This window comes from Pipistrellus hanaki (assembly GCF_964339955.1).
Source record: "Pipistrellus hanaki genome assembly, chromosome: 3".
NCBI lineage: Eukaryota > Metazoa > Chordata > Mammalia > Chiroptera > Vespertilionidae > Pipistrellus > Pipistrellus hanaki.
In genome coordinates, this window is record NC_140505.1 from 21935923 (window position 1) to 21962752 (window position 26830).

A 26830-nucleotide genomic window follows, 5' to 3' on the forward strand; every position below is an offset into this window, starting at 1 on the left:
CTCATTAGTCAACAGAGCCAAATATCAACAGTACAACGATTGAAATTTCCTTTGAGAGCCAAAATTTTTAAACTTAAACTTCTAATGCCACTTCTTCAAAATAGACTCGCCCAGGCCATGGTGTTTTGTGGAAGAGCCACACTCAAGGGGCCAAAGAGCCACATGTGGCTTGTGAGCCACAGTTTGCCGACCACGGCTCTAACCAATAGTTTGTGAGGAAGAGAGACTCTGATTCCAACAACTTACAAGGAACCAGATCTGCCAATAATGATCTGAATGAAATTAGAAGCAGATTCACTCCTCCTGTAGCCTTGACTGAAGCCCTGGGAGAAACCTGGAGCCAGAGAGCACAGTTAAGTCCTATCTGGATTCTGTGAGGCAATAAATGTAGGTGTTTTGACCCACCAAATCTAAGTATAATTTGTTAAGCAACAGTAGATAAGTAATGAATAGCATTGTGCATTGAATTGGGTCTACCCAACCCCACAATTTATGTATATGTGAAATTCTAACATCCAGGACCTCAGAATGTGACCTTCTTTGGAAATAGAGTTGCTACAGATGTTAAGATGAAGTCAAACTGCAGTAGGGTGGGTCTTTAACCCAATATGACCAGTGTCCTTATAAAAAGGGAAATTTAGACACAAATATAAGTATACAGGGAGAATGCCTTGAGAGGACCGGGGTTATGCTTGCCATAAGCCAAGAACTATCAGAAGCTGGAAGAGAGTCATGGGACAGATGCTGCCCTAAAAGGATCTGGGAACATGGTTCTGCCCACACCTTAATCTCAGTCTTCCAGTCTCCAAAACAAATTGTGGCTGTTCAAGCCACTCAGTTGTGGCACTTTGTTGTGGCAGCCCTAGGAAATGAATAGTTATTAAATGGGAGATAAAGTGCTATTATGGAGTATCAAGCAGGAGAAAAACAACCAAAGAATTATTTACTCTGATCCCAATAGTCTCCTGAAATGCCAAGACACCCTTACCAAAGCCTAGGGGCAGAGGTGGGGGGGGGGGGGGGGAGAGGGGAAATCTGTGTCCCTATTCAAATGCCATCACCACCATGTCAGGAAGATATAGGGCCAAGTCAATGATTCATCCAGGTGGGCATGCCCCTTGCATCATGACCTCCTTCACACACCTCAAAAGGTAAGTGGGGAGAGTAAGCAAAGCAGAGCAAACCCCAAGGCACAGTACAAAGGAAGGTCAATGGAAGAAGAATCTGTGTGCCTCTCACCTCCTAAATAGATTTGCTCCTTAAACACACACACACACACACACACACAACTAACTCCCTTTTGTGTAAATTAATTTACAGCACTAGGTGACCCATTTAAAGAATCACAAAGTGAATCATTTTAACATGAAAAAAATCATCTTCTAATGTACCTCTTACACAAGGTCACGCTCTGTGGAGAAATACCCTCCTACTCAGCTCCAAATGTAACAGAGTGGTCTCCCAGGTGTCAAGAACCATCAAGTTTCAAACTCTATACATATTCACTTTTAATTATTAGACAAAAAGAAATTGATTATGGAAAGTCCAGGGCTGAAATGCAGACACTCTGATTAAAATTCATGCTGACTGCTCTCATCTAGTGCTGGCAAGTCCTGCTGGGGAAGAAAATCCTTTTTTTGTTGTTGACTTTTTTAATACTGGAGAAGAAAGAATGCAGAACGGAATTGCATTCCAATGGTCCTCAGAGGGAAGCATGGATTCCTGAGGCAGCATGATTATCTGCTTCCAGCCCGTGACCTTTACTCCTTGATGATTGACAGAGAGAGAAGGAAGAAGGAAGCAGGGGCTCTCCAAGGCTCGTAGGAGCTGCAAGTGCTAGGAAGTCCTCTGCTCCCAGCTGATTGCTACAGAAATGTAGGCTGTGTGCAGAGCATAGAGCCACACTAAAATGTGGCTCACTACTACTGCTTCTGCCAGGTCCTCAGAACAAACTCAGTCACATCCTGCCACTGGGGCCTTGTCTGAGTAGAGAACATTTAAAAAAATAGTTTTTAATGATTTTTTACAGAGAGTAAGGAAGAGGGATAGAGAATTAGAAACATCAATGGGAGAGAAACATCGATCAGCTGCCTCCAGCACCCCCGCCCCCAACTGGGGATGTGCCCACAACCAAGGTACATGCCCTTGACTAGAATTGAACCTGGGACCTTTTGGTCCACAGGACAATGCTCTATCCACTGAGCCAAACCAGTCAGGGCTAGAGGACACATTTTAAAAACATTTCACACACACACACACACATACACACACACAAACTAACATGAAAAACTATGAAAATGTGATCATGACAAAGAGTGACATTTCTCAAGGTGCATCCTTTGTGGTATTTTGATTAACTCCCATGTGTAAATAATAAAACATCCTATGTTACTAAACAGAAAACCCAGGTTAGACAGCTGCTTTGGCCATCTAAATGGAACTCTATCTAGCCCCTGTGTGTCACCTGTTTTCCCACAGTTTGTGGGTGTGATCCAACTGGGTGTCAGAAAAATGGTCTCTAGTGATCTTCTGGCACTCCTAACGCTTAACTCCTGTGACTATACAAACCCCCACAGTTTTATTGCTGATCTCTTGGCCTCTCACACTGGTCCCTCACTTCCTGACCAAAATCCAGAGTTTAAGAAGCAGAAATTCCCTGTATGGCAGCCATTCCTGGTTACATGACAGTATTGAAGATGGCCATTTGGAAAGAAAGGAAAGCACAATGTGGTGAAAAGGACATGTGTAGATCTTGGGCCAGACAGATCAGCATTTGAAGTTAAGCCTTGCCATTTGCAGATCATGTGACTTTGGAAATTGTTGCAGCTTTCTCAAGCCAGTCACCTCATCTGACTGGGGATGTTAACATTTACCCCTTAAGAGCAAAGCACTACTATCCTGTACCAAGGGCACAGCAGAAAACCTAAGTATCAAAACCATGCCTTATATTTTAATAAAGAAACACCAGCAATGAATAAGAATAAATAAACTACCAGGTATGTTGGAAGGTATTAAGGAATATGAAGAAAAATAATCAGGTTAGGGGATATGACAAATGTGACAATAGGAGGTGCAATTTTTAAGAGTTGTCAGAAAACACACCATTTGCATGTAGTAAAAAAAAAAAAAAAGTCACCAGTCAACATGGTTGTTGGGGAAAGAGCGGGTAGGGAAACAATAAGTACAAATTTTCAGAGGCAAGGACCCCCTAGAGAGCTCCAAGGAGTAGCATCAGTGAGGCTGGAACTGAGGGAAGAAAGAAGGAAAGAAGTGGGAGGAGGGCCAAGCGGTAACTGGAGTGGGAAGGTTTAGTGTGGGTAGGGCCCTGCAGTTATTGTGCAGGCTTAGATTTTTATGGTGAACAAGATGGAAAACCATTAGTATGTTTGCATCAAGGAGCAACCTGATTGTGCAGGATTCAGTGAATTAAAAGATGAAGACAAAGATGAAGAAGAGGAGCAAGGGAGGGGTGGGGAGGTGAGGAGGAGGAAAAGGAAAGGGCAGGAGAAATGATATAAATGGACAGGTACTTTAAAAATGCTATTTTGAAGTCCTTTTCATACTCCCCAAGACTCTTCCCATTTGCCCAAGTCTGATTTTTGTGTATGATTTTGGATAGAAATGTTTATGTTTCCTGAATCGACATCATGAAACTTAAATAATGGGGAAAAAATATGGGATCAAAGCATGATGTTCTACTAGAGACTCTGAGGATTTCTGTGGCTGACTGCCACCTTGCTGGGTTAAGGAAGTCAGATAATGTTTCACCATTCATCCATCATCAGTTGTCGAGAGATAAGAGTGCTCTTGAACAGCATCTGCAAAGTCACTCCACACATCTGCATGGAGAGTACAAGGATGTGTTCTCCCAAATGAACAGAGAAAAATAAAGACAGGGAAGGATGTGACTAATAGAGTTACGTGTCCATTTGGTGAGGAATTCATTTTGCAATCTCATGATCTTGTATTAATTTCATTAATCTCTGGCTGTTGTTTTTTGTGTTTGTTTTTTTCTTTGCTGATTTCTGCTACATATTGAAAGGTCAAAAGAGATACAGAGATACATACAAGAGATACAACTTCACAAATATAAGACTTGAGGTGGTTGGCAGACTCCAAAGGTTACAGAAGTGTCTCCTGGGGAAGAAAGGCTCACAGCTTCCTGGATTGCCTCAGGACCACTATAGTCACAGTGAGGCTGTCCATTGCTCCAGGCTGAGAGGAAAGATGAAAAAAAAAAAAAGGCATTGTCTAAGGCAGTTGGTGCATTATTTTAGGAGAACTGCATGCAGCTCAATAAGGCTGATGCAATTTGTCATTTGCAAAAACTTATTTTTCCCCCCAAACCAGTGTCTTTTCAGGCAGTCTTTAGCTTAGGCAATTTCTCCACTGTCTAGGTGCAAGCCAGAAACCTGGGAATCAAAGACACCTCACACACAATTGGTGATCAAGTGATGTTAATTCTACTTCTCACACTTCTGAGTTTCTGCAGTTCCAGTGTCACTGTGATAGGTCATAAAATAAGTTGTTCCAACTTCTCTCTCTGTTTCTTATCACATTTCTGATAAAGCCACTCATTTATTTGGAGGGGGAAGGGGGGACCTGATGAATCCCCTTCTCTACTCAAACTTCCCAATGTCCTCTTGTTGCCTAAATCCCTTCAGTTTACACATTATACTGTGCCATTTGGCTAGTAGACATCTCTGCTATTGTTTCACAGTACCTTCCCTTTTCACTTTCTCATTATCCAAACCAAAATGCATCTACACTTCAGCCATATGGAGCATGGAGTTCCCCTAAAATGCACCAACTGCCTTAGGCAAAGCCTTTGTTTAATCTGCCCTCTCAGCCTGGGGTGCTGGCTTCACTGCTGTGAATGTGCCTCACAGACCTGCACCTACAGGGAGTGTAGTCAAGCAAGGGTGCCACCTGCTGAGCTCTGCCTGCTCCTTAGAGCTCCTCCCAGACCATGACTTTAGGAGCCGAGATGCAAAGGCACATCTTTCTTGGAAGGCATGGCATTCTGAGGCAGACAATGGTGTCATCTCTCAATAGCCCTACACAGTAGTCAAGAGACTTCCACCAAACTTCCCTTCCTGCCCTGCTTCACTCTGGGTCAGACGTGTGGTCTGACAGCTTGACCAGTTTCTCTTGAATCCCTCTACATTTTCTCCCACAATTTACCCTAATAATGTTCTTGTACAGTGAATCTTCTCTTAGCACCTGTCTCTCAGAGGACTAGGTCCCAAACTAACACAGTGACCATATGGTGAAAGCCTACTTTTTTTTTGATACTAGAGGCCTGGTGCATGAAAATTCATGCACTGAACAGGGGAGAGGGGGTCTCGTCAGCCTGGCCTGCCCCCTCTCACAATCTAGGAGCCCTCAGGAGTGGGAGGCGACCCGGCAATCAGGGTAAGGCGATGCTCCCATCATACTTCTGCTGCTGCCACTGGCGGTGGCACAAGCCTTGGCCGACCCTGCTTATCTGAACCTCAGGCAGCCCTGGGCAGCTGGGCAGCCACAATCTGAGGCTTGCCTGTGCCTCAGGCCAGCCCTGAGCGGCTAGGAGGCTAAGGGAAGGTCTGGCTGCACCATGCACCTGCCGCTCCCCGACTCCAGGCAGGGCTGAAAGGACTGGGGGACTCTGGTGGAGCTGAGGAGACTGGGTGATGCCATCTTGTGGCTACAGGCACTGCCATCTTGTGGCTGTAGGCACCACCATATTTGTGACAGTATGACAGTCAATTTGCATATTTCCTCTTTATTAGATAGGATGTCACTCCTCCACATGTACCTTAAGACCCCTAGCTAAAACATGATAATATAACTAATAATAGTAGTATATTATAACTAATAATAGCACTATTCATATTAGAGATGTCCACTGTGTCCTATATAAAATATAATCACACTTTCTATTACACTGCATTTGCTCATCATAGTGATAGTGTCTCACACAGCATCTCTGCACCCATAAAGCTGAGCACAGGTGTTGGCCCACAACAAAAATAGTCCATCAGTTACTAGAAAAAGCACATAGTACATGCTCAATAAATATATGTTGAAAGAATGAATGAGTAATATTTACTAAGTAAATGAATGCACAAATGAATGGCACACATGTGTGGAGAGAGGTGATAGAAATCAAAGGTCATAAATACCAGGAAGAAAGAGAAAAATGTTTTCTTTCCTTGAAGAAATAACGGATAATGAACAAATTCTAACAGGTAAGCACTGAAAAAAAAAAAAAAGATAAAATTTCCCTATAGACATTTCAAATAATAGTATAATTGTAAATCAAGTATTTGATTTTTTTTTTAATTTTGTTATGTTGGACTGCTTTAGTGATAATGCTGTCATTAATTGTTATACAGTAGAAAATGCATTGGTTCTAGCCTGAAGGTTCAATAAAGGTGAATTTGTTGTGGGGAATATACAAGTTATCTCTGAATGGGAAAGACATGAATTGGCAGAAGAGACTCTACAAGAAAAACATCACTCATATTTTAAAATATGTTTTTATTGATTTCAGAGAGAGAAAGGGAGAGGGAGAGATGGAAATGTCAATGAGAGATATTAGCTCCCTTCTACACAACTCCTCCTGGGGATTGATCCTGCAACCCAGGCATGTGCCCTGACCTGGAATCAAACCGTGACCTCCTGGTTCACCGGTTGATAATCAACCACTGAACCACACCAGCCAGCTGGGCAGTCACCCACATTTTAAATGTTATTACAGTAAAACTGTTGCCAAGAGCAAGATACTTTTCATGGATACTATAGTTTGCCCTCTACCAGTCATTTATTTAGGGTGATGCTATATTTTAAGAAATGTTATTTAATCCACGATGTATCTTCATTTGCAATTTCTCATTTTAAGAAATGAAAGTTGGTTATAATAAAGTTTAAAATCTTGGGCTCCAATCCCAGTATTTCTCTTTGCTAACAGTGTGACTTTGAACAAGGAACATAAGCTGCCAGAGCAGTGATCTCCTATAAAAGGAGAAAAATAATAAAACTTGCCATACAGTGTTTGTGAAGACCGAATGAGATAATAAATGTGCATGCCATGAGAACAGCGGCTGACACACAATCGTTGCTCAATAAATGCTGGCTGAATCGACAGCCAGGGTTGTAGTAGCATCTAATGCATTTTAAGTGTCTGAGATGAATTTACAACTTGGTATTTCTCCAAAATTAAAATCTAGTTGGAAAGGTTTCCCATAATAACCCTCTCTTGCTCTTGCTGAACCCACTCATTCTTTCGGGCTGCATTCCCTACTCCATATTTGAGAATGGCTCTTCTTTTGCAGGCTCTGAGAAATGTCCCCAACATAGATTCCAGTGTGTAAGTCATCCTGCCACCAATTAAGCTGCTGCTACTATGGCAGAGCTTAGTCCACCCTCAGGCCTCACAGTGTAGCCTTCCGTAGGCATGTGCAGTTATAAAGCTGTACAGAGTGCTTAGCTTTCTGTCCTTTTTCATGTTGCTTTCTTCTCCCATTCATGCTCCTACTCTTCAAATCCTCACATCCTCTTCCTCTTCACCTTCCAAATATCTGTCCCCTGGAAAGGATCCAATGAACTATTTGCATTCAGAATCTTTCAATAAACTGAACTAATATTTATGGGACTCGTACTTTCACCAGGCACCATGTTTGGTCTTGTCAGAAATGTTATATTCTTTAAAAGATAGTGTATTAGGACATATAAATAAACATAAACAAAATCTATTTGGAGAAGTTGAGCAAGCAGGTTGACTTGTCCCTGTGGAAGGAAGATGAATCTTCCCAGGCTAAGTGTATCAACAGCAAAGACAACCACAGGTTCTGCTGATGTCCAAGAAGACCCTGCCTGTGAATATAGGTAAAGGTAGTGGCTTTAATATATGCCCACAGGAGCTTAGTTCCATCCCAAACCTTACTTAGTGTTTTTGCATATGACTCCTTTGTAACAAATAGAAAAAAGTAGACTTAACAGTGTGTGACTTTGGAAACTTGACTGTGTCTTCCTTCTTGTTCTTTCTCTTGTGTTAATCACTCTAGAAGAAGTTAGCTACCACCCCATGAGGAGAAAGCCGTGTGCTGAGGAGCAGAGGCCTCCTGCCAATAGCCATGGAAGTGGGCCATCTTGAAAGCATGAGCTTCAGCCCCAGTCAAGCTCCTGGATGACTGCAACCCCAGAAGAGCCATGGCATCATTCCTTATTCATAGAAAACGTGGAATAGCAAGTATTTTTGTTTGTTTGTTTTAAGCTATTTAGTTTTGAGATAATTTGGTACATAGGAATGGATAGTTACTAGCAGTACAGAGGAAACATGGATGTTGTAATGTTTTGGAGTTAACTTAGAAGTCACATTGTGTTTAAAGCTGCTGCATCTGTTATGCCATCGACTTTGGAACCTGGAAATGGTATAAAAAAGAACTTTTAAAAAAATGCAAAGCTATGTTGACTCTTATTTTAAGACAGTATGTGAGTCTTGGCCACAGGTACCTTTGAGGACCAAAATAATGGCATCTTACATTCACATAGCATTTCATGCCTGATGTCATTTGTTCCTCATAACAATCCCACTGGGAAAGTAGGAAAATTATTATTCTATATTTCATAGGTGATAAAAGTGAATTGCCCAAGGTTTCATAGATAATGATATGGGCAATTTAGGACCCCTGAATTTCAACTGAACATAATTTATTTTATATTGTACTCTCTACATAAATATATTCCCAAGCCAATGACTATGTTAGTGAATAAAGGAGTTAAATATTTATAGTTTATTATTGATAATTCTGTGCCAAGAAGTGTACCAGATATTTTACATACTTTACTTAATTATCCAATGACATAACTCTTATTAATAACAGTTTTCAGATGAGGACTCTTGAGAGAGAGGAAAAATAATAAGAAACTAAGAAAATCACAAGAAAATATCAAAGTCACTATCATTCAATATTAGTATTCCTGTCCCTAAAATTCTTGAAGCTATAACTTGACATGATATAAATCGGGATCATTCCTAAGTTTTGCCTAGAGTACCTTAATAATTTCTTAATTTTTTGTCTCTCTTTTGCTTTTCCAATCTGCTGCCAGAACGATAATTCTAAAATCACTTCAATGTGACTCCACTACCTATAGGATAAGAACCCTCTCTCTCTCTCTCTCCACTCCAGACTCTTTTCTAAATATATAAATCAGCCTTTACTAATGGTGGTATCACTTCCTAGAAAAACTTTCTTACCTTTCCTGTGTATCTACTCATCAACAATTCAAATCAAGTACCACCTCTTCCAGGAAGTCTTCTCACAGGCTAAGTTGGTGCACCCATAGCATGCCCTGCTTTCCTCTGACATGGCATTTCCCATCTTATATTAAAAGTATCTGTCTTTCATTGTTTCTAATACTAGAATGCCTTATTGTCCCTAATATTAGAAAGCAATGTATTCCTGCTGTGCATTGGCTCCCTCAGGCACTGAAAATATAGCAGTGAACAAATCCAGAAAGTCCTGGGCTCTCTGTCATTTTTTGAGATCATGGATGAATAGGTGGAAGATAGATATAAGTAAGTAAGTAAGTAAGTAAGTAAGTAAATAAATAAATAAATAAATATCATGTAAATATATACTTGGTAGAGAATTAAAGTAGGATGATGTGACAAATAATACTTAGGAGATATTTAAGCTGAGTGTTGATTGACAAAAAAATGTTAGACATGTGGTGATTGGTGGAAAATAATCAGAAAGAGATTCCAGGTAGTGTAAAACCATGAGTTATGGTCAAAAAATGTTTGGTTGTTTGAAAATCAGAGCAAAGGCCAGTCAGTATTCCTGGAGCAGAGTCAGATTGGCTTGAGCTGACACAAAGAGATGAGTAAAGGTCAGCTCTCACAGGACTGTGAGTAGCATGAGAAGTTTGGATTCTCTTCTGACCACAGTGGGAAACTTTCGGAGGATTTTCAGTGGAGAAGAATAAAATATGGAGTATATTTTTAAAAGCTCTTTCTGGCTGTTGTGTGAGGGAGGGCATATAGAAAAGCAAATGAGTCCACAGGGGGCTAGTGAGGAGGCTGCTGCAGGGAGTCCAGAAAAGATAGAGATCAGAGACTTGGACTAGGGTGCTGATAAAGGAGATGGAGAAATGAGGAGCGGTTTGAAATATGTAAAGGCAGAGTCTAATCTATCAGAGGCAGGACTTGCTGATAGATTAGATGTGGAAATGGAGTGAAGGAAAGGAATCAAGATTAACTTCTAGACTTTTGCCTTGAGCAACTGTATAAATGATAGTGCAGCTTAAAATACGGTAGATTCAGGGAGAAGGTATTGAAAGTTCTTGGAAGGAAGTCAAGTGTTCTCTTTTTAATTATGCTAAATTAGATATGTGTTTTGGACATCTTAATAGGGAGTCTGGAGTTCCAGGGGAGAAGTCAGGGTTGAATATATATATATTATGGATGTGTATAAATGGATAGATAGATCGATAGAATATATTTGGATGAGATTATCTTCTGGAAAGTGTGCTGACAGAAAAGAATAGAGCACCAGAAATGGACTTTATAAGGCCCTTTGTGACCAAGCATTTTTTATAACCTTTCTAGGCAGAAATTGTAGAGAAGGTGTTGGGGCTGGGCAAGGACTTGATGCCTGTTCTAAGTTTTATAAATTTTTTCCTTGAGATGGGTCCCACTAACTCCTATCCTGGTGTCAGCTTCCTGCAACAGCCAATATTAGTGCCACCTAATAAGTTTCCAGCTTTACCCATTCACAAAGTGGCAAAGCTATTTTCTTTAGAATGTTCTTCCATAACCCTGTCACACTTTAAATATCTATACATCTAAAGTAAAAGAGACAATTTCACCAAGGGAAATTGGACATTTTATTATACCTTGTTGTCCTCGACAAATTATGTAAATAATAATGCTTCTGATCACAGATGTTCCATTTTCCATAACACCTCTGTAATAAAGCCCTAAGCCATATCACCAACAGATTTTTTTCCTTTTTCCTTTTGCTTATCAATGAGAAAATAAATTTCATCTTTCCCCTCAAATTAATCTCAGTGTGCAAAAAAATAATGTATGTTCTCGGTTGTATTTTAATTTTTTAATATTTTGGATATAGTTCATTCAGAGGTGGGTATTAATTATCCTACACATGAGTCTAGAATATTTTCATTAAAGGCATATGATTCAGTGAAAAAAAATGGTTTTTCATTTAAAATTTTACATGTTCCTAAAGCAAAGAGATTCCAAATGCTATTCATTAATAAAACAAGTTCATCTTCCTGAGAGAATTAGAAACATCTAAGTAGCTCTATCCTTGAGACACAAAAATGACTCAGCACTTAATGCTTTAGTCTTTCATTTGGCATTTCAATGTTCTGTCTTATATCATTGTTAGCAGCTTTATGGGTGTACTGTGGTGGTTTTGTAGCATGCTAACATGACGAGGCTGAGCAACATTTCCTAGAATTCTCTTCCCTGTTTTTGGTTTTGTCTTTTTACACTTGGAATAGCAGTGTTTTTGTATCTTACACACCTGATTCCCTTGCAGAATGCTCATTTCACTGAGCTGAAGGTGGTTTACTGTCAGAGGTTCCAGCTCACATTCATGAATTTGAGCTTGTTCTTGCTCTTTCCTGCTATATATCCATTTCTCTGTCCAACATCCTGTTCTGCAGGCTTCCAGCTCCAGCATCAGATGCAGTGCTTTAGACAGTGCTTAACCAGTGCCCACAACTACCTAATGTCAAATGTCGTGCTTCTCTGTCTCTGCCCTTTCTCTCCTTTAAAGGATATATATAGTCCCCAGACTCTAGCTTTCACTTACATAGCTGACTCAAAAGTCGCCATTTTAAGCCATAGCTTATATCTGCATTCCAGGCCCATTTCCAACTATCTACAGCACACCCAATGGCACTTTGCTGAAGTGTCATTATTTCAAAAGCAATGTGTCTAAAAGTCAACTTACTAAGGTCCCTGCTAGTCTCTAACAGTATTCCTGCCATCTCCCAGGCAGGAGAAAGGCAGGAATCCTTGACTCTTTCCTTGTTGTCCTATCAGTAATGACTGTCAAATGGTTCTTCTGAGCCCTAGAGAATAACATGGGCCAGAAAGGAAGTTCAGTGGGTGGCACTCAACTTTGTTTAGATTTATGTTTTTTTCTCGATTTTCACACACTATTTATTTTAAAAGAGGGTTCTGCAGTGAAAATTTGAGCTCTCTTGCAAAATCCTTTCCTCTCTGCATGTCACATGTCACCCTCTGCCCTTCTCACTGTGGTCATCTGTGGGCTGCAGGACACTCTCCTTCATTCATGGAGAACAATGGTAAGAAACTCCCTCACTTCATTCTTGTCCCAGCCATCATGTGATCATCATGGTCTTGAAACACCAGCAAGGCTCTCCTGGCCAAAATCAACTGACACCTCCTAGTTGACAAACCCTTTAGACTTTTTTAGTCATCTTTCTACTTGACTCTTTCCGGTATTCAGTTACTCTGCTCTGTGCCTTCCTTTTTGAAATGTATTTATTTTTTACTTCTGAAGTACTTATCTGTCTTGTACATCTCCTATTTAGAAAAAAAAAATAAAATGTCATTACAAGAAAAAGTTCTGACTTCTCTTTCTTTGTCACCCTGTGTGTGACACATGCATAAGTATATATGAATGCGTTTATTCTCAATTTTTCCCATATGCTCTCCTTAAATTATCTCATATTCTCTTCTCATTCACTTAAATAATCTCCCATGAGATGATGACTCCTGAGTCTACACCTCCAACCATCATCTATTTTGTTAACTCTAGCCCATAGAACTAAATGCCCATTGGCACCTTTATCTGAATGTTCCCAGACCCCTTACATTGACCTACCTCAAATGGAACTCACCCTTGCTCCCCAGCCAAGATTTATCTCACCAAGTATATTTTTCTCATTATTTATGTCTGTACTAATCTCTCCCTTCTCTCATTTTTGCATAATGTTATGTAAAATCACTTGCATTTATTTAAGTGTTCTATTATGCTTATCTCTTAATTTAGTCTCTTAATTTAAACTCTAGGCTTCTTGAAGGTAAGGATCATACCATTCGCTGGTCCTATATCCTTGCAATATCTGGATTTCAGCTAGGCACAGCATGAAATTAAATAATTTTCAAGAATTGGAGCTCTACAAGAGGAGGACACGCCAGGAAATCATATCCATCTGCATGTAAATTCAATTGTAACAGACACACATAATTCATCTTCTTCCGTGAACACTATTAATAGAAATAATTTTAAAGCAAAATACCTATTACAAAGGCAATGTTCTAAACTAAATTTTAAAAAATATTACTTAGAACTGTCTTAAGAAATTTCTTCAACTTTAGGGTTCTGTAAGACTTGATAATATATCTATCTCCATCTTCAACTCTCTAAGGCCAGATGATAAGGACATTATTTATTAGACTACAGTGGCTCTGTCTCTAAAGATAGCTGATTCTTGACTCTGAAAACAAGCCAGAAACTGGAGTAGTTTGGGAAGCTGGTAAGTAGAAGCTAGAAGCAGGACTTTCAACTCCTTCTTTTGATCCCTAAGGTCAGGATCACCCATAGGGGTTGCTATTAACCTTCTACCAAGTGGCAAGTGGTAGAGGGAGGAAGAGTCCTTTGCACATTTTCATCCCAGACTCTCAGAGATCATACATCAGCTATTTAATAACCTTTCTCTGAGGAAAAGTAATAATGAAGCTACTTATTTACTGTCGGTCCTCCAAAAGGATAACAATGGGTAACTCAAGTGGTCCATACATCTATAATTATTCCAAAATATCTGAAATAAATGATTTATGAGCACTAAGCTAAAAAGCCAAAAAAAAAATCACAGAGGAAAAAAGTATGATGGTAAGGGAGCCTAGAAATATTTTTTGTGTGTGTAAGAATATATTTAACTTGTCCAGCTAGTGTGGCTCAGTTGAGGATCGTCCCAGGAACTATCCAATTCCTGGTCAGAGTACATGCCCAGGTTGTGGGCTCCAACCCCATTAGAGGGCATCCAGGAGGCAGCAGATCAATGTTTCTAACTCCTTCTCCTTCTCCCTTCCTCTCCCTGAAATAAATATAAACAGTTTTGTTTTGTTTTGTTTTTTAAAAAACAAAACAAAACATTTAACTTATAGAGTTTTACATTTTCCCTTGTCTTTTTATAAATCCACTAGAGGCCCGGAGCATGAAATATGTACACCGGGGCAGGAGATGTCCCTCAGCCCAGCCTGCATCATCTCCAATCTGGAAGCCCACAGAGATTGGGCCTAAACTGGCAGTCAGACATCCCTCTCACAATCTGAGACTGCTAACTCCTAACCACTCACCTGCCTGCCTGATTGTCCCTAACCACTTTGCCTGCCAGCCTGATAGTCCCCTAACCACTCCCCTGCTAGCCTGATTGATGCCTAACTGCTCTCTTGCTGGCATGATTGTACCCAACTGCCTTTCCCTGTGGGGCTGGGGAACTCCATCTGGATGAGGAAGGGCTGAGGGGATTGGGGACTGAGGTTGGATGAGGTGGGGCTGAGGAGATTGGGGAACGCTGGCTAGATGAGGCACATGGTGCCTGCCATCCCCCAGCAGAGCTGAGGGGACCTGGAGACTTCAGCTGGATGAGGCAGGGCTGAGAGGACTAGGCACTGCCATCTTGTGGCTATGGGTGCCACCATCTTTGTGAGGGCATGGCAGTCAATTAGCATATTACCCTTTTTTGGCTGTGGGTGCCACCATCTAGTGAGGGCATGAGAGTCATTTAGCATATTCCCTCTTTATTAGATAGGATAGTATATGGAAGTGGGTGTTATTTCTTCAAGTTTGTCTGACTCTGGGCCTAACGAGGCTAAGCTCAATCTTGCCAGTCCCAGCCTCCCCTTGATGCCTTCTCTGTCCCACTTAATGACGTCCTTTATATTTCTGCCTCAGCACCTGCCATTTAAATCTCTCACAGGCAAGATTCTGATAGTTGTAATTATCTCTGGGATTTTTATGGGAAAGTAGGCAAAGTAAATTTTTTCTCTGTGAAAGAATACTTTTGACAATTTGCTGGCAATTATGTATGGGAAGAAGGTTATCACTTTGAGAAGAGAAATCAATTCCCTGAAATCACATCATAAGGCAGGCCAGGTATTACAGCCTGTCACATTCTCTCATGGAAATGGAAAAGTTACTAACAATTAGCAGAGAACATTTTTGAATGATATTCACAATTTTCATTGACTTTAATCACTCTAATCCTGTGTTGGCATCAATTCTAATTAAAGAGTGGAGGGAAAAAAGACTATTAATTGTTGAGCATTTATTGTGGATGAGATATTTTAATAAAAAGATCCAGAAATAAGCCTACTTCAAGGTTAAAAGAGAAATTACCTGCATGGATAGTAAAACAATCTGTGTTAGGACAACAAATCCATTCTTGTTACGAATATCTGACCCCTATGGAGCAAATCATTTACTGTCAATTCCTAAAACCATTCACTAAAGAAAGTATTATAAACATGAAGATACAAAGAATAATTAATTTTCAACAGAATTTGGACAGGCTAATGTCTCTAACTTTCATTCTTGATAAAAATGTTAGGTACTCTTAATATAATTTTTAATCCAGGCTTCTTCCTATGCTTAATAACAATAAAATATCCTATCAGGTGTTATCAGATTTAAATAATCATACATAACTAAAAGGGATCTACAAATAGAACCCAGAAAAATAAAGTTTTGAGTGAAGAAAGTAGTTTTCTTTAGGAAAAGACTTAGAAGGCCAAAGCTCCCATGACTGCATTCAACAAAACTTCCTGCTCATAAGAAGGTGACTTTCTGTTCATACCTGACTTCCTCCTGAGTCTGTCTTCTTTTCCTTTCTTAAGTCAGGTTCCAGGCTACTTTGGGCACTAAGAGCTGTACCTGGAGCCCACATTCCTAGTGACAGGTCCTTGCTGTGCCACTACGCACTCCACATCACTGACAGCTGCTTAGAGTGCTCCTGACCTTCATCACTGAGTTAAACCACCAACAATCTCTCTTGCAATTTGAATGGACCAAATAATTGAACGATCACTCTCTGGAATCACAAAACTTCAATGTTTAGGCATTTAAAAATTACATGAGCACTTTAAGAATGGAATATTAATTTGTCATTCTCTACTAAGTGATTTAGAACTTAGCATATGGTAGGGCACTCAATAATTTGCTAAACTATTGACCCAATCAATAAACATCCTGGTTTTCCTTTACTGTGACTTGTTGCTTCACTGAAAACCTCCAGGTCATGAGTGGATCAAATTTTAACCACAGAAATGAATTCTTTAGATTCACTATAGAAATACCATTTGCATATTCTAGAAGGTTGGCTAATTCATTACTTGTTAATGTATTTCTTGGTAGTTAAATTTAAAATAAAAAATGCCCATCCAATGGACACATATATTGAAAAAGCACTGATAAATATTTTACTTCTACTGATGTTTTCCTGCAATACTGGTGTGAGAGAGCCTGACTCCTTTCTCTTCAGATTTAGAAAGGGAACAACAAATATTGCAACTACATTTACTGACTATAATGAATCGCTCATATTATATTTTGATTATAGGAGGCACACTTTTACCTTCAAGATTCTTACATAATATGGACTAACAAAATTATGACATCTATTTATAAGACTAAAAAATAGAAACCTACATGGTTGGCTTCCAAACCTTGTAAGTATGGAGGCTGCTGAAAAATCTGAAGCTCGTTCCTAGTCATATGCCTTTAAAACTTAAAGCTGGATTTAACGTGAGAGAAACTTTAGAACACCCAGTAAAACCATCTACAACAGAGACTTAAATGTCCTTTAGCATACAGACATTCAAGGACAATAGATTCTAATTTAGTAAGTTGTCTGCTCACGCAAATATTAGCTATATGTAAGTTTATCTTATTTAGCACCAGAAAAATGTTATAAAATGCAATCTATTATTTGAACTTCATCCATTATCAAGGAAATAAAATCAGAGGTCTGAAACTCATCTACATAAAGCTAGTATAAACTCTTTTAGTAAGAACAAAAAAAAGTTTGGTGGTGATGGTTTTAGAAATCAAAAAGAGTAAAGTGCACATGTTATCCCATTTGGTGTCTTTAGAAGAAAGGGCACTTAAAAAAAGGAAGAGAACAGATAGATATAGCTCTAGAGAGCATAATAGCACCAGAGGCAGGAGGTAGAACTTTGAACTAATTGTGTCCTGAGCTTGAAATATCACCCACATTTTTGAAAGATAGCTTTATAGATTGTATCTGACTACTCAGCACGAGTAGACTGGGCTTTTTCTGTGACCCTAAAATCTATAGAAAAATCACATATTTCCTATTTGCTGTTAAGGACTATTAAGACTATAATGATGCTTATATAAATTTACTAGAGACCCGGTGCATGAAATTCATGCACAGGAGGGGGTGTCCCTCAGCCCAGCCTGCACTCTCTCCAATCTGGGACTCCTCAAGGGATGCCCCACTGCCCATGGGATCAGGCCTAAACGGGCAGCCAGACATCCCTCTCACAATCCAGGACTGCTGGATCCCAACTGCTCGCTTGCCTACCTTCCTGATTGTCCCTAACTGCTTCTGCCTGCCAGCCTGATCACCCCCTAACCACTCCCCTGCCAGCCTGATTGATGCCTAACTGCTCCCCTGCCAGCCTGTTTGCCCCTAACTACCCTCCCCTGCAGGCCTGTTTCCCCACAGGCCTGCAGGCTTGATTGCCCCCAACTGCCCTACCTTCAGGCCTGGTCCCTCCCAATAGCCCTTCCCTGCTGGCCATCTTGTGGTGGCCATCTTGTGTCCACATGGGGACAGAATCTTTGACCACATTGGGGCAGCCATATTATGTGTTGGAGTGATGGTCAATCTGCATATTACTCTCTTATTAGATAGGATAGAGGCCTGGTGCATGCATGTGGGCCAGCTGGTTTGCCCTGAAGCGTGTCCCAGATCAGGGTAGAGGTTCCCTTGGGGTGTAGGATGGTCTGGGCGAGGGGTCTGTGGTTATCTGCAGGCCAGCCAAACCCCCCAGCGACCCAAGCAGAGGCCCTGGTGTCTGGGATTTATTTATCTTCTACAATTGAAATTTTATAGCCTGGAGAAGAGCCAAACCTCTGCTCCAGGCTATAAAATTCTGTTGGGTTTTATTTATCTTCTGTAATTGAAACTTTATAACTTAAAGTGGAGGCCTGGGCTAGCCAGGGTGTGTGGAAAGCTTTCCTTCCTCCATTGCAGGGGAAAATTCAAGCCTCCCTCCTGTTCTCTCTGTGGCCACAGCCATCTTGGTTGGGTTAATTTGCATTCTCGCTCCTGATTGGCTGGTGGCCATGGCTTGTGGTTGATTTGCATATTACATTTTTATTAGATAGGATTATTCTGACTAAGGTCCAGATTATGGTTCCATCTGGCTAGTCTTTTTTTTGTTATTTAATATATTTTATTGATTTTTTACAGAGAGGAAGGGAGAAGGATAGAGAGTTAGAAACATTGATCAGAGAGAAACATTGATCAGTTGCTTCCTGCACACCTCCTACTGGGGATGTGCCTGCAACCAAGGTACATGCCCTTGACCGGAATCAAACCTGGGACCTTTTAGTCCGAAAGCCTATGCTCTATCCACTGAGCCAAACTGGTTAGGGCTCCATCTGGCTAGTCTTAACACAATATAGAATAGTCTTAATAATATTAGTGCAAAGAAGAAAAAAAATACAAATCCTCAAAATGTTTATAGTTAAAACTGAAATAACAGTGATTAACATTTAAAGAGGTGTTATCCTTATCCATGGAGAGTATTTATTTTTTTGAGAATACCCTTCCAATTAAAGACTGAGCATTTATCAAATGTTCTGACTCAAAGTTAGATTTAATTAATTAGTATTGAGATTTGTCTGACTCTGGTATGAGCAGAAGTATATAGATGCCAGAGTAAAAAGGATACACATGCTTTTAAAATGGTAAAGTGTAAAATGCAAATGGGGAAGAAAAATGAGTTCTATGTAATCAGAATGCTTAAGCAATTCTATCCAGGGATTTGCAAAGAATATTGGGAGAATAATTTTAGAAAAGTCAATCAACAGCATGTTTTATTTTATTTTATTTATTTTCAAGGTTCATAAATCATGGTCTTTGGAAAGTAATGTGCTAGCTATAGGTATATGAAAAAATACAACTGGTAATCAGAGATCTGGATAAAGTGAGAAGCCTGGATAGGAATCAGGGTGTAAAGACCATATGTAATTGGGAGCATTCAGAAAGTGTTTTTTTTGGCATTGCAAGACTGAATATCAAGCTTGAAGCTGTTATATAATATGAGGACTTGGAGCAAAATGAGGATAGTCTTTGGATAGGCTTGTCTTTATATCCCACTGCTGGTTAATAAAATTTTGGGTTCTAAACCCTGAGAAGGCCTAAAGTTTGTGAAAGTTCAGAAGCCCAAACTTTGAACAAGAAACTAGAGTTTGTTATGAAAAATTCTGGGTAAATCCTGTAGAAGAACTAGTGGGACAGCAGAAGTATTGTTACCTCAACAGTCATCTAACCATTCCTCCAGGCCCATTTCAAGTTTAATTTCATTAATATAGAATGATAATTAACAGTTAAAGAGGAAAAACTTCATGTCCAGTACTGTCTAAGCAATTTAATGCATTTGTTGGTCTTAAAACTCAATCCTCATCATAGTCAATTTTGATAAGAATTTTTATAATCTGTTATACTTTACTAATATGAAGACTAAGCCACAGAGAGGTCTTTAAGTTGCATGTTCAAGGTCACACAGTTACAAGATAGAGCCATGATCAAACCCTGATGGTTTCATTTCAAAACCACTTTATTGCACTCATCCTCAGTAACCACTACTGATGGGCCTAACCAGATGCAATTTCTTCTTCCTCTGAACTCCAGTGGCATTTTATCCCTCTGATTCTTATCATATACCATGTTGATTTTAACTATAATTACTTGACTACTTGTTGTAAATCCTCAACTGGATTATAAACTTGTTAAGAGCTATACTTATCTTTGTATCGCCTTCTGTTGTCCCCAAGGCCTATCTTTTTTTTTCTAGTTGCACTTTTTTTTTGTTTTGTTTGGTTAATCCTAATCCAAGGATATTTTCCGCATTGATTTTTTTTATTTTTTAAGAGAGAGTGGAAGGAAGGGGGAGAGACAGACAGAGAAACATTGATGTGAAAGAGACACAGTGATTGTTTGCCTCTTGCATGTGCCATAACTGGGACCAGGAATCAAGCCTGTAACCAAGGTTCCAGCAAACAAAGTATGTGCTATTGACCTGAATCAAACCTGTGACCCTTCAGTTTGCAGGTCAATGCTTGAACCAATGAGCAAAAGTGGCTATGGCCCCAAGGTCAGTTTTAATGCCCTATACATAGAAGATGCTGAATAGATTTTAGTTCTGGGACTGCATTATATGGGCTGATTTGTGCACTCACACAACTACCACATCCACATTATGACAATTCCAGCTAAAATGGACCCACTCAATCTTTTCTCCTACCACAAAAAGAGGTGGTAGAAAGCTGGATTGAGTAACACAGCTAAGGGCATGTTTTCATTCTCATCATATCTCCTCCTCCTATTTTTCCAACAAAATTGACCTATATTAAGTGAGGTCCTCCTTTATTTAATTCTATTATAGGCCCAGTGCACGAATTTGTGCAAGGGTGGGGTCTGGCTGGCCCAGCCCAATGGGGGCCCATCGGGCCCGGCCAGTGGAGGGGAGGGGACTGGGAGGTTGTCTAGCTGGCCCCATCCCTGACCAGGGTTTTGGGGGCTGATTGGTTGGCTGTCTCAGTGCATCTCATAGCCACCGTTTGTTCTGATCATTCTGGTTGTTCTACTGTACTGGTCATTGGGTATATATATATATATATATATATATATATATATATATATATATTCCTTCGCAGTCCATGTTCCATGATGATTTTTAAGAGATTAGGCAAATGATGGGAAAATTCAATATTCTACTAAAGTTTGGTTGGAGTAAAAGTCAATGGCAGCTAAATATAGTTTATAAATAACCATACTCTAATTTCTAGTAAACCCTGGTTAAATGTGTGAGAAGGGATTGCAGCAGACCCAGAATAAGTGCAAGTGCAGAAGCCTGGACTATTCAGGTGAGGGCCAAGTCTCCTCTAGAACCTTGCTAACTACGTCTTATCCTTGTTGGCCTGAGAAGACACCAGAATTTGTGTTCTGTATTCACAATATGCAATAAAGTTAGAATAAGTTTTTTCTCTACTTCCTCCTTATTCAATCAGTTTTACCCCTCTTGCCCCAAGAATTAAGCATTTGGAAAGTCCTTGGTCTTTTTTTTTTTAAGGACAGAATAAAAGGCCTCCAGGACCTTTCTCCTCTTATAGAACCTAATTGTTAAAATGGTCGAAAAGAACTGGGCCACCCAGAAATAGAGAAGTAAACACTAAAGAAGTATTTCACAGTAAATCTTCTGCCAGCTGGAAAATATAAAAGTTTAGGAAGCTAAACATCAAAGTCATAACATAAGCGAATGGTAGAATTGATAAGAGACTTTACTACATATTCCAACTCCCTGTCAAATGAAGATGTCGAAGCTCAGTGGAGGGGAAAGAAAGAACTGATACATGCCACAATGTGAATGAATCCCTAAAACATTATGTTGAGAAAAAGAATGCAGTAGGAGAAGAATTCACATTGTATTATTGTAGTAAGTTCGATACAGGCAAAATTAAGCTATGGTGACAGAAATCAGAAACTGTTTGCCTGGGATGGGGGGGATTGACTGCAAAGGGGCACAAGGGAATTTTGATGGTTGTGAAATGTTCTCTATTTTAATTGGGCTGGTAGCTACCTGGTGTATAAACTGTCAGAACCCAACACACTATATACCTGAAACCCATGCATTTTATTGCATTTCAATAGGTGAATTTTCAAATAATGTTTTAAAGTGGTTAAAAGCCACACAGGGTGTGAGACGCAGGACTGACCCTGGAGCTCTGGTTGTCTGACTCTCAACAAGACTTATTTGGCTCCAACATCCTCCCTCCAGTTTTTTTCTCTTTCTTGATGCACTTTTCAGCACCAAGTCAGTTAGTGATTGGTCCTGATGACTGTCTGAAGCAGCATAACAAAGAACTGAGAGGTTTCAATGGGCCTACAGTTAAATCTGGGACATTAAATTATCAGCTCAGAACCACTCTGGAGACAGCCATGACTCATACAAATTTCAAGCAAGACAAAATAATGATTACAAGTCCCCCAAGAAGGAGGTGGGTAGAAAATGAGTGGGCTAAGGAATATTAGATGTCATCAGTAATTCTAGAAATAATATGACAGAATGAAGGTGCTTCCCATTTAGTTCTTTCCAAGCCTGCCAAAGGCCTAATTTATTCACATATTGTAATTATAATGTCTCCCTAGGTATGGCATATATAGAAAAAGCATGCAAGTAAGACTGGGAAAAATAGAGCTGTTAGAATTGCCTGTGCATTAGTGCTATATATAGAGAGATATAGGTTTGTTTTGTTGTTGTTTTTCTGTCTTTTCTGGAATTCTTCTCCCTAAAGGCCACAGTCTCTTTCATTTGAGAAGTTGGTCTCTTTTTCATCAGAGGCCTTTCACCAAAAGGGAGGGCTCTTGACCATAGTAGACTAGAATGTACAATACTATTAAAAATAGGGCTAAAAAAAGAACAACCTTTAACCACAGGCTTTGCCACATTCTCATCTTTGTGCTGCTATAGGCACCCTATTTACAGTGTCTAAGAATGCCCTGTGCTAGAAATATTTGGTGACACTCCATGGTCTCTGCTTTCTAGAAGAGCTATTTTATTTTGCACAGCTAGAATCATAAAATGAGACAAGCAAAGCAGTTTCCTTGGATTCTAGATTTTACTCTTTATTCCAAACCTTTCTAAGCAGTTTAACAAATGATTATTAATTAAAGAGAAATGACCTGAGATAGTTGGGGAAAAGACAGCTCTATTATATTTTCAATACTATCTTATGTTCTGCTCATCTCAAAACTTTACTGAACTTTTCTACTTTTCAGAAAAGAAAACTTTCTCATAAAAAAAAATAGCACAATTTCAAAATTCCAAACCCTTTGGTTATGAAATTTTTTCTTTAGTGCCAGTAAATCATATTGAAAATTTCACTAAAAGCATCTATATTTTCAGCCTTTGAAGTATATTCATTGATTCATTGTTGTTGTTCTTGTTTTCTTGTTTCTTGGAGTTTTAAGTAACTTATTTATCCTAAGTACAGAAGGTTCTTAATGGTTGGCATATCTCCCCAAACAGTCTCCCATCCAAGTACTAACCAGGCCTGACCCTGCTTAGCTTCCGAGATCAGGTGGTATGGCCGTAGACAGCCCAAAACAGTCTCAATTATTACTGTGTACCCCTCAGATAACTATTATTCTGAATGAAGGAACAGAATTCCAAGATATTTAAAGCAAATATATTTTAGCCCTGAAAATTAGTCTAAACATTCATTTCAATCACTTCACAAATAAATGAACATAATGGGAAACTGAATAATATGAAGGCTTTGTCTAGAGGATTCACTGAGTTGAAGAGAAAATCTATATAAAAAAATAATGGATACAATTTAAGGCTTCCCATCAAAGGAAAAAGCAAATTTAGCAATTGCTGCTAAGTTCTGATCAGTCTGATTAATTCTCTTAAACACCTGTGTGTCATTCTCAACCAACTGAAGCATCAAAGTAAGTAATGACAACTTTTATATCCTTTATTCTAGGTAATATACTGTCCTAAGGCTTGAAGTGTTCCCTAATCTCAAATTTAAGTATATTACGTGGGAAATTGTCATTAGTCTATGGTTTGTACTCATCTACCTTTAAATTTCATTTTAATCATTTGTACTAATTGACAGACTAGCTCCCCTGGAAACACTGAAGAATCTACTAATAGGCAATTGCTTTAGATGACAGTGTGATCATTTGCATTTCTAAACCCTTAGTCTCATTAGCTACTTAATATTTCTCTTTAAGAATGGAGCAAAATTTGACTGCCATTTTCCTGTTTATGACATTTGCAAAAAAAAAAAAAAAAAAAGGAAAAAAAATCATAATTGCTACCAGTAAAGAGCACATACTACTAGATATGATATCACTTTCAAAGCATTTTAATGTGTTCCTGTACTCCACTCAAACAGAAGTTCCATCCCATACATAGCAGTGGTGGCACTATTATCATCATCACCATCTTCTTCATCAGCATCATCACAATCATTGTCATTGGGATAGGCATGATCAGAAGTTGTCTAAAGGGATATTTGTGGAATAAGTCAAGTAGGTTTTAAACTGTAATACTTTCTTCAGGCTTCCCTAAAAAAAGAGCATAAACTGCATAGCTTAAAACAATAGAAATGTACCAGCCTGTGTGGCTCAGTTGAGTATTGTTCCGTGCACCAAAAGGATTCCCAATCAGGTCACATGTTCAGGTTACAGGTTTGATCCCCAGTGGGGGGTATGCAAAAGGCAGCCAATCAATGTTTCTCTCCATCTCCCTTCCTCCCTCTCTAAAATCAATATAAAAACATTTTTTTTCAAAAACCAGGAATTTATCCTCTCTCAATTTTAGAGAACAGAAGTCTGAAATCAAGGTGTCAGCAGGACACATTCTCAAAAAGCTCCAGAGGAAAATCAATCATTGCCTCTTCCAGACCCTGCTGGCTCCTGGTGTTCTTGGTTTGTGAAAACATAACCCCAATCTCTACCTACATCTTCACATGGCCTTCTTCTCTGTGCATCCCATTCTCCCTTTCCTTTCTCTCATAAAGAAACCAAGCATTGGATTTAGGGCCCACAATAAATCCAGAATAAGTCCATCTTGATATTCTTAACTATATCTGCAAAGACCCTATTTACAAATGAGATCACATTCTGAGGTTCTGGCTGGATATAATGTATTGGGACACACCGTAGTTCTAATAAAATGGTGAAAGCTAATTAAGGAGCTGTTTTAAGGATTTTAAAACTGAATTCACACTTCTAGGAATATATCCCAAGAAACTAGAAACACCAATCAGAAAGGATATATGCACCCCTATGTTCATAGCAGCACAATCTACAATAGCCAGAATTTGGAAACAGCCTAGGTGCCCGTCAGTAGATGATTGGATCCAAAAACTATGGTACATCTACACAATGGAATACTATGCTGCCATAAAGAAGAAGGAATTCTCATCATTTGCAGCAACCTGGGTGGAATTGGAGAGCATCATGCTGAGTGAAATAAGCCAATCAACGAAAGAGAAACACCACATGACCTCACACATCGGTGGATGATAAAGATCTTTATAAACTGATGAACCAAGAGACAGATATAGAGAAAGTAAAGCAACAGGCAGACTGTCAAATTACAGTGGGGAGGGTAGGGATATCAGGGGGAGATAATAGATCAACCGAAGGACTTGTATAAATGCATATAAGTACAACCAATGGACATAAAACTATGGGGAGGGAGGGGATGTGTGGGAGGGAGGGAGGGGGGCAATAAAAAAAATCAAGAAAATATGTAAAAAATAAATAAAAAATAAAAAAAAATAAAATAAAATCTTTGAAAAAAAAAAAAAGAGTACTAAGATCATGAAGAAGGCATGGAAAATAGATGCACATTTGCCCTGTTCTTGTCATCACTATTCACTTATCTATAAGGAAACTGAGACTTAAGAAGGTTTGTCAGTGCCCAAGATCAGCCAGTGGCAAAGTTATACTAAAATAAAAACTACTGACTTAAAAGTCAGTGTTCTTTGCACTATGTGTTTTAATAATATTTACTCATCTCAACACTTTTACTGGGAATTATTAGTAAAAATATAAATATACAACATTGAACATTGCTGACACCTTAATACTTAAGTTGTTTTAATTGGTCAGATTAGTTAAGAACCATTTCAGTGGCTGATTTCCGTTTTCATCCCTAATAGCATAATTGGCAAAATACTAACCTTTCACCTGAGAACAAAATAAAAGCTGGATAAAGTTTAAAGAAAACATTTTGGAAGCTTTGAAGTGTATAGCTGATGTTGGTAAGGAAAGTATTGATAGTAAGAAAGAAGGCTATTTCATGGTGACAAAAAGTGCCAATTTGGAATACATAAAAACATACTATATTTATAATCATCTAATAATATATCTTTAATATTATATATATGTTAAATAGAATTAAGAGGTCACTTAGGCAAATCCATATTTATAGTTAGAATATTTTAACTGCCTCTGTCTCTCATGGATGTCATACACAGATAAAAAAATCAATAAGGGCATAGGAAATTTGAGCAATATTAAGAAACTTAATATAATTTATATATAGAGCCATTTACCTAATTATTGAAAAAGACACTTAAAAAACGAATATAGGATATTACCAAAATTGACCATATGCTGGGAGCACAGAGCAGGTCTACACAAATTTCAAAGGATTGAATTCATTTAGAATATGGCCTTTAATCAGAGTAGAATCAGCACAAAAATATAAATATAAAAATCTCCCCAATATTCTAAGTTAACCCTGAGTAAAAGAGAAATCACAGTAAGAATTGTATATAATAAAGAGGTAATACGTAAACTGACCCTCATGCCCTCACATCACAAGATAGCCACCCCTACATCATCACATGATGGCTACCACAAGATGGCCGCCTGCATATTGTCACAAGATGGCCAGCATGGTTGGGCAGATGGGGGTGATTAGGCTAGCAGGGGAGGGCAGTTGTGGGGGAGCAGGCCTGGAAGGGAGGGCAGTTGGGGGTGATTGGGTCAATAGGGGAGCAGT

The 26830-nt window shown here is 39.1% G+C and overlaps 1 protein-coding gene across 3 annotated transcripts in view; it reads right to left on the reverse strand.

Moving 5' to 3' along the window:
- ZMAT4 (zinc finger matrin-type 4) overlaps positions 1-26830 on the reverse strand; it is a 320194-nt gene that overhangs the window by 14978 nt on the left and 278386 nt on the right. The window contains exon 8 of one of the 3 annotated variants that reach the window (XM_084879760.1): positions 4051-4215. The exons of the other annotated variants lie outside the window; for them this stretch is intronic. Coding sequence (XP_084735886.1) covers positions 4188-4215 — 28 coding nt within the window. The 3' untranslated portion in view covers positions 4051-4187. Of the gene's footprint in view, positions 1-4050; positions 4216-26830 lie in introns of those variants that run through there. 3 annotated transcript variants of the gene reach the window in all.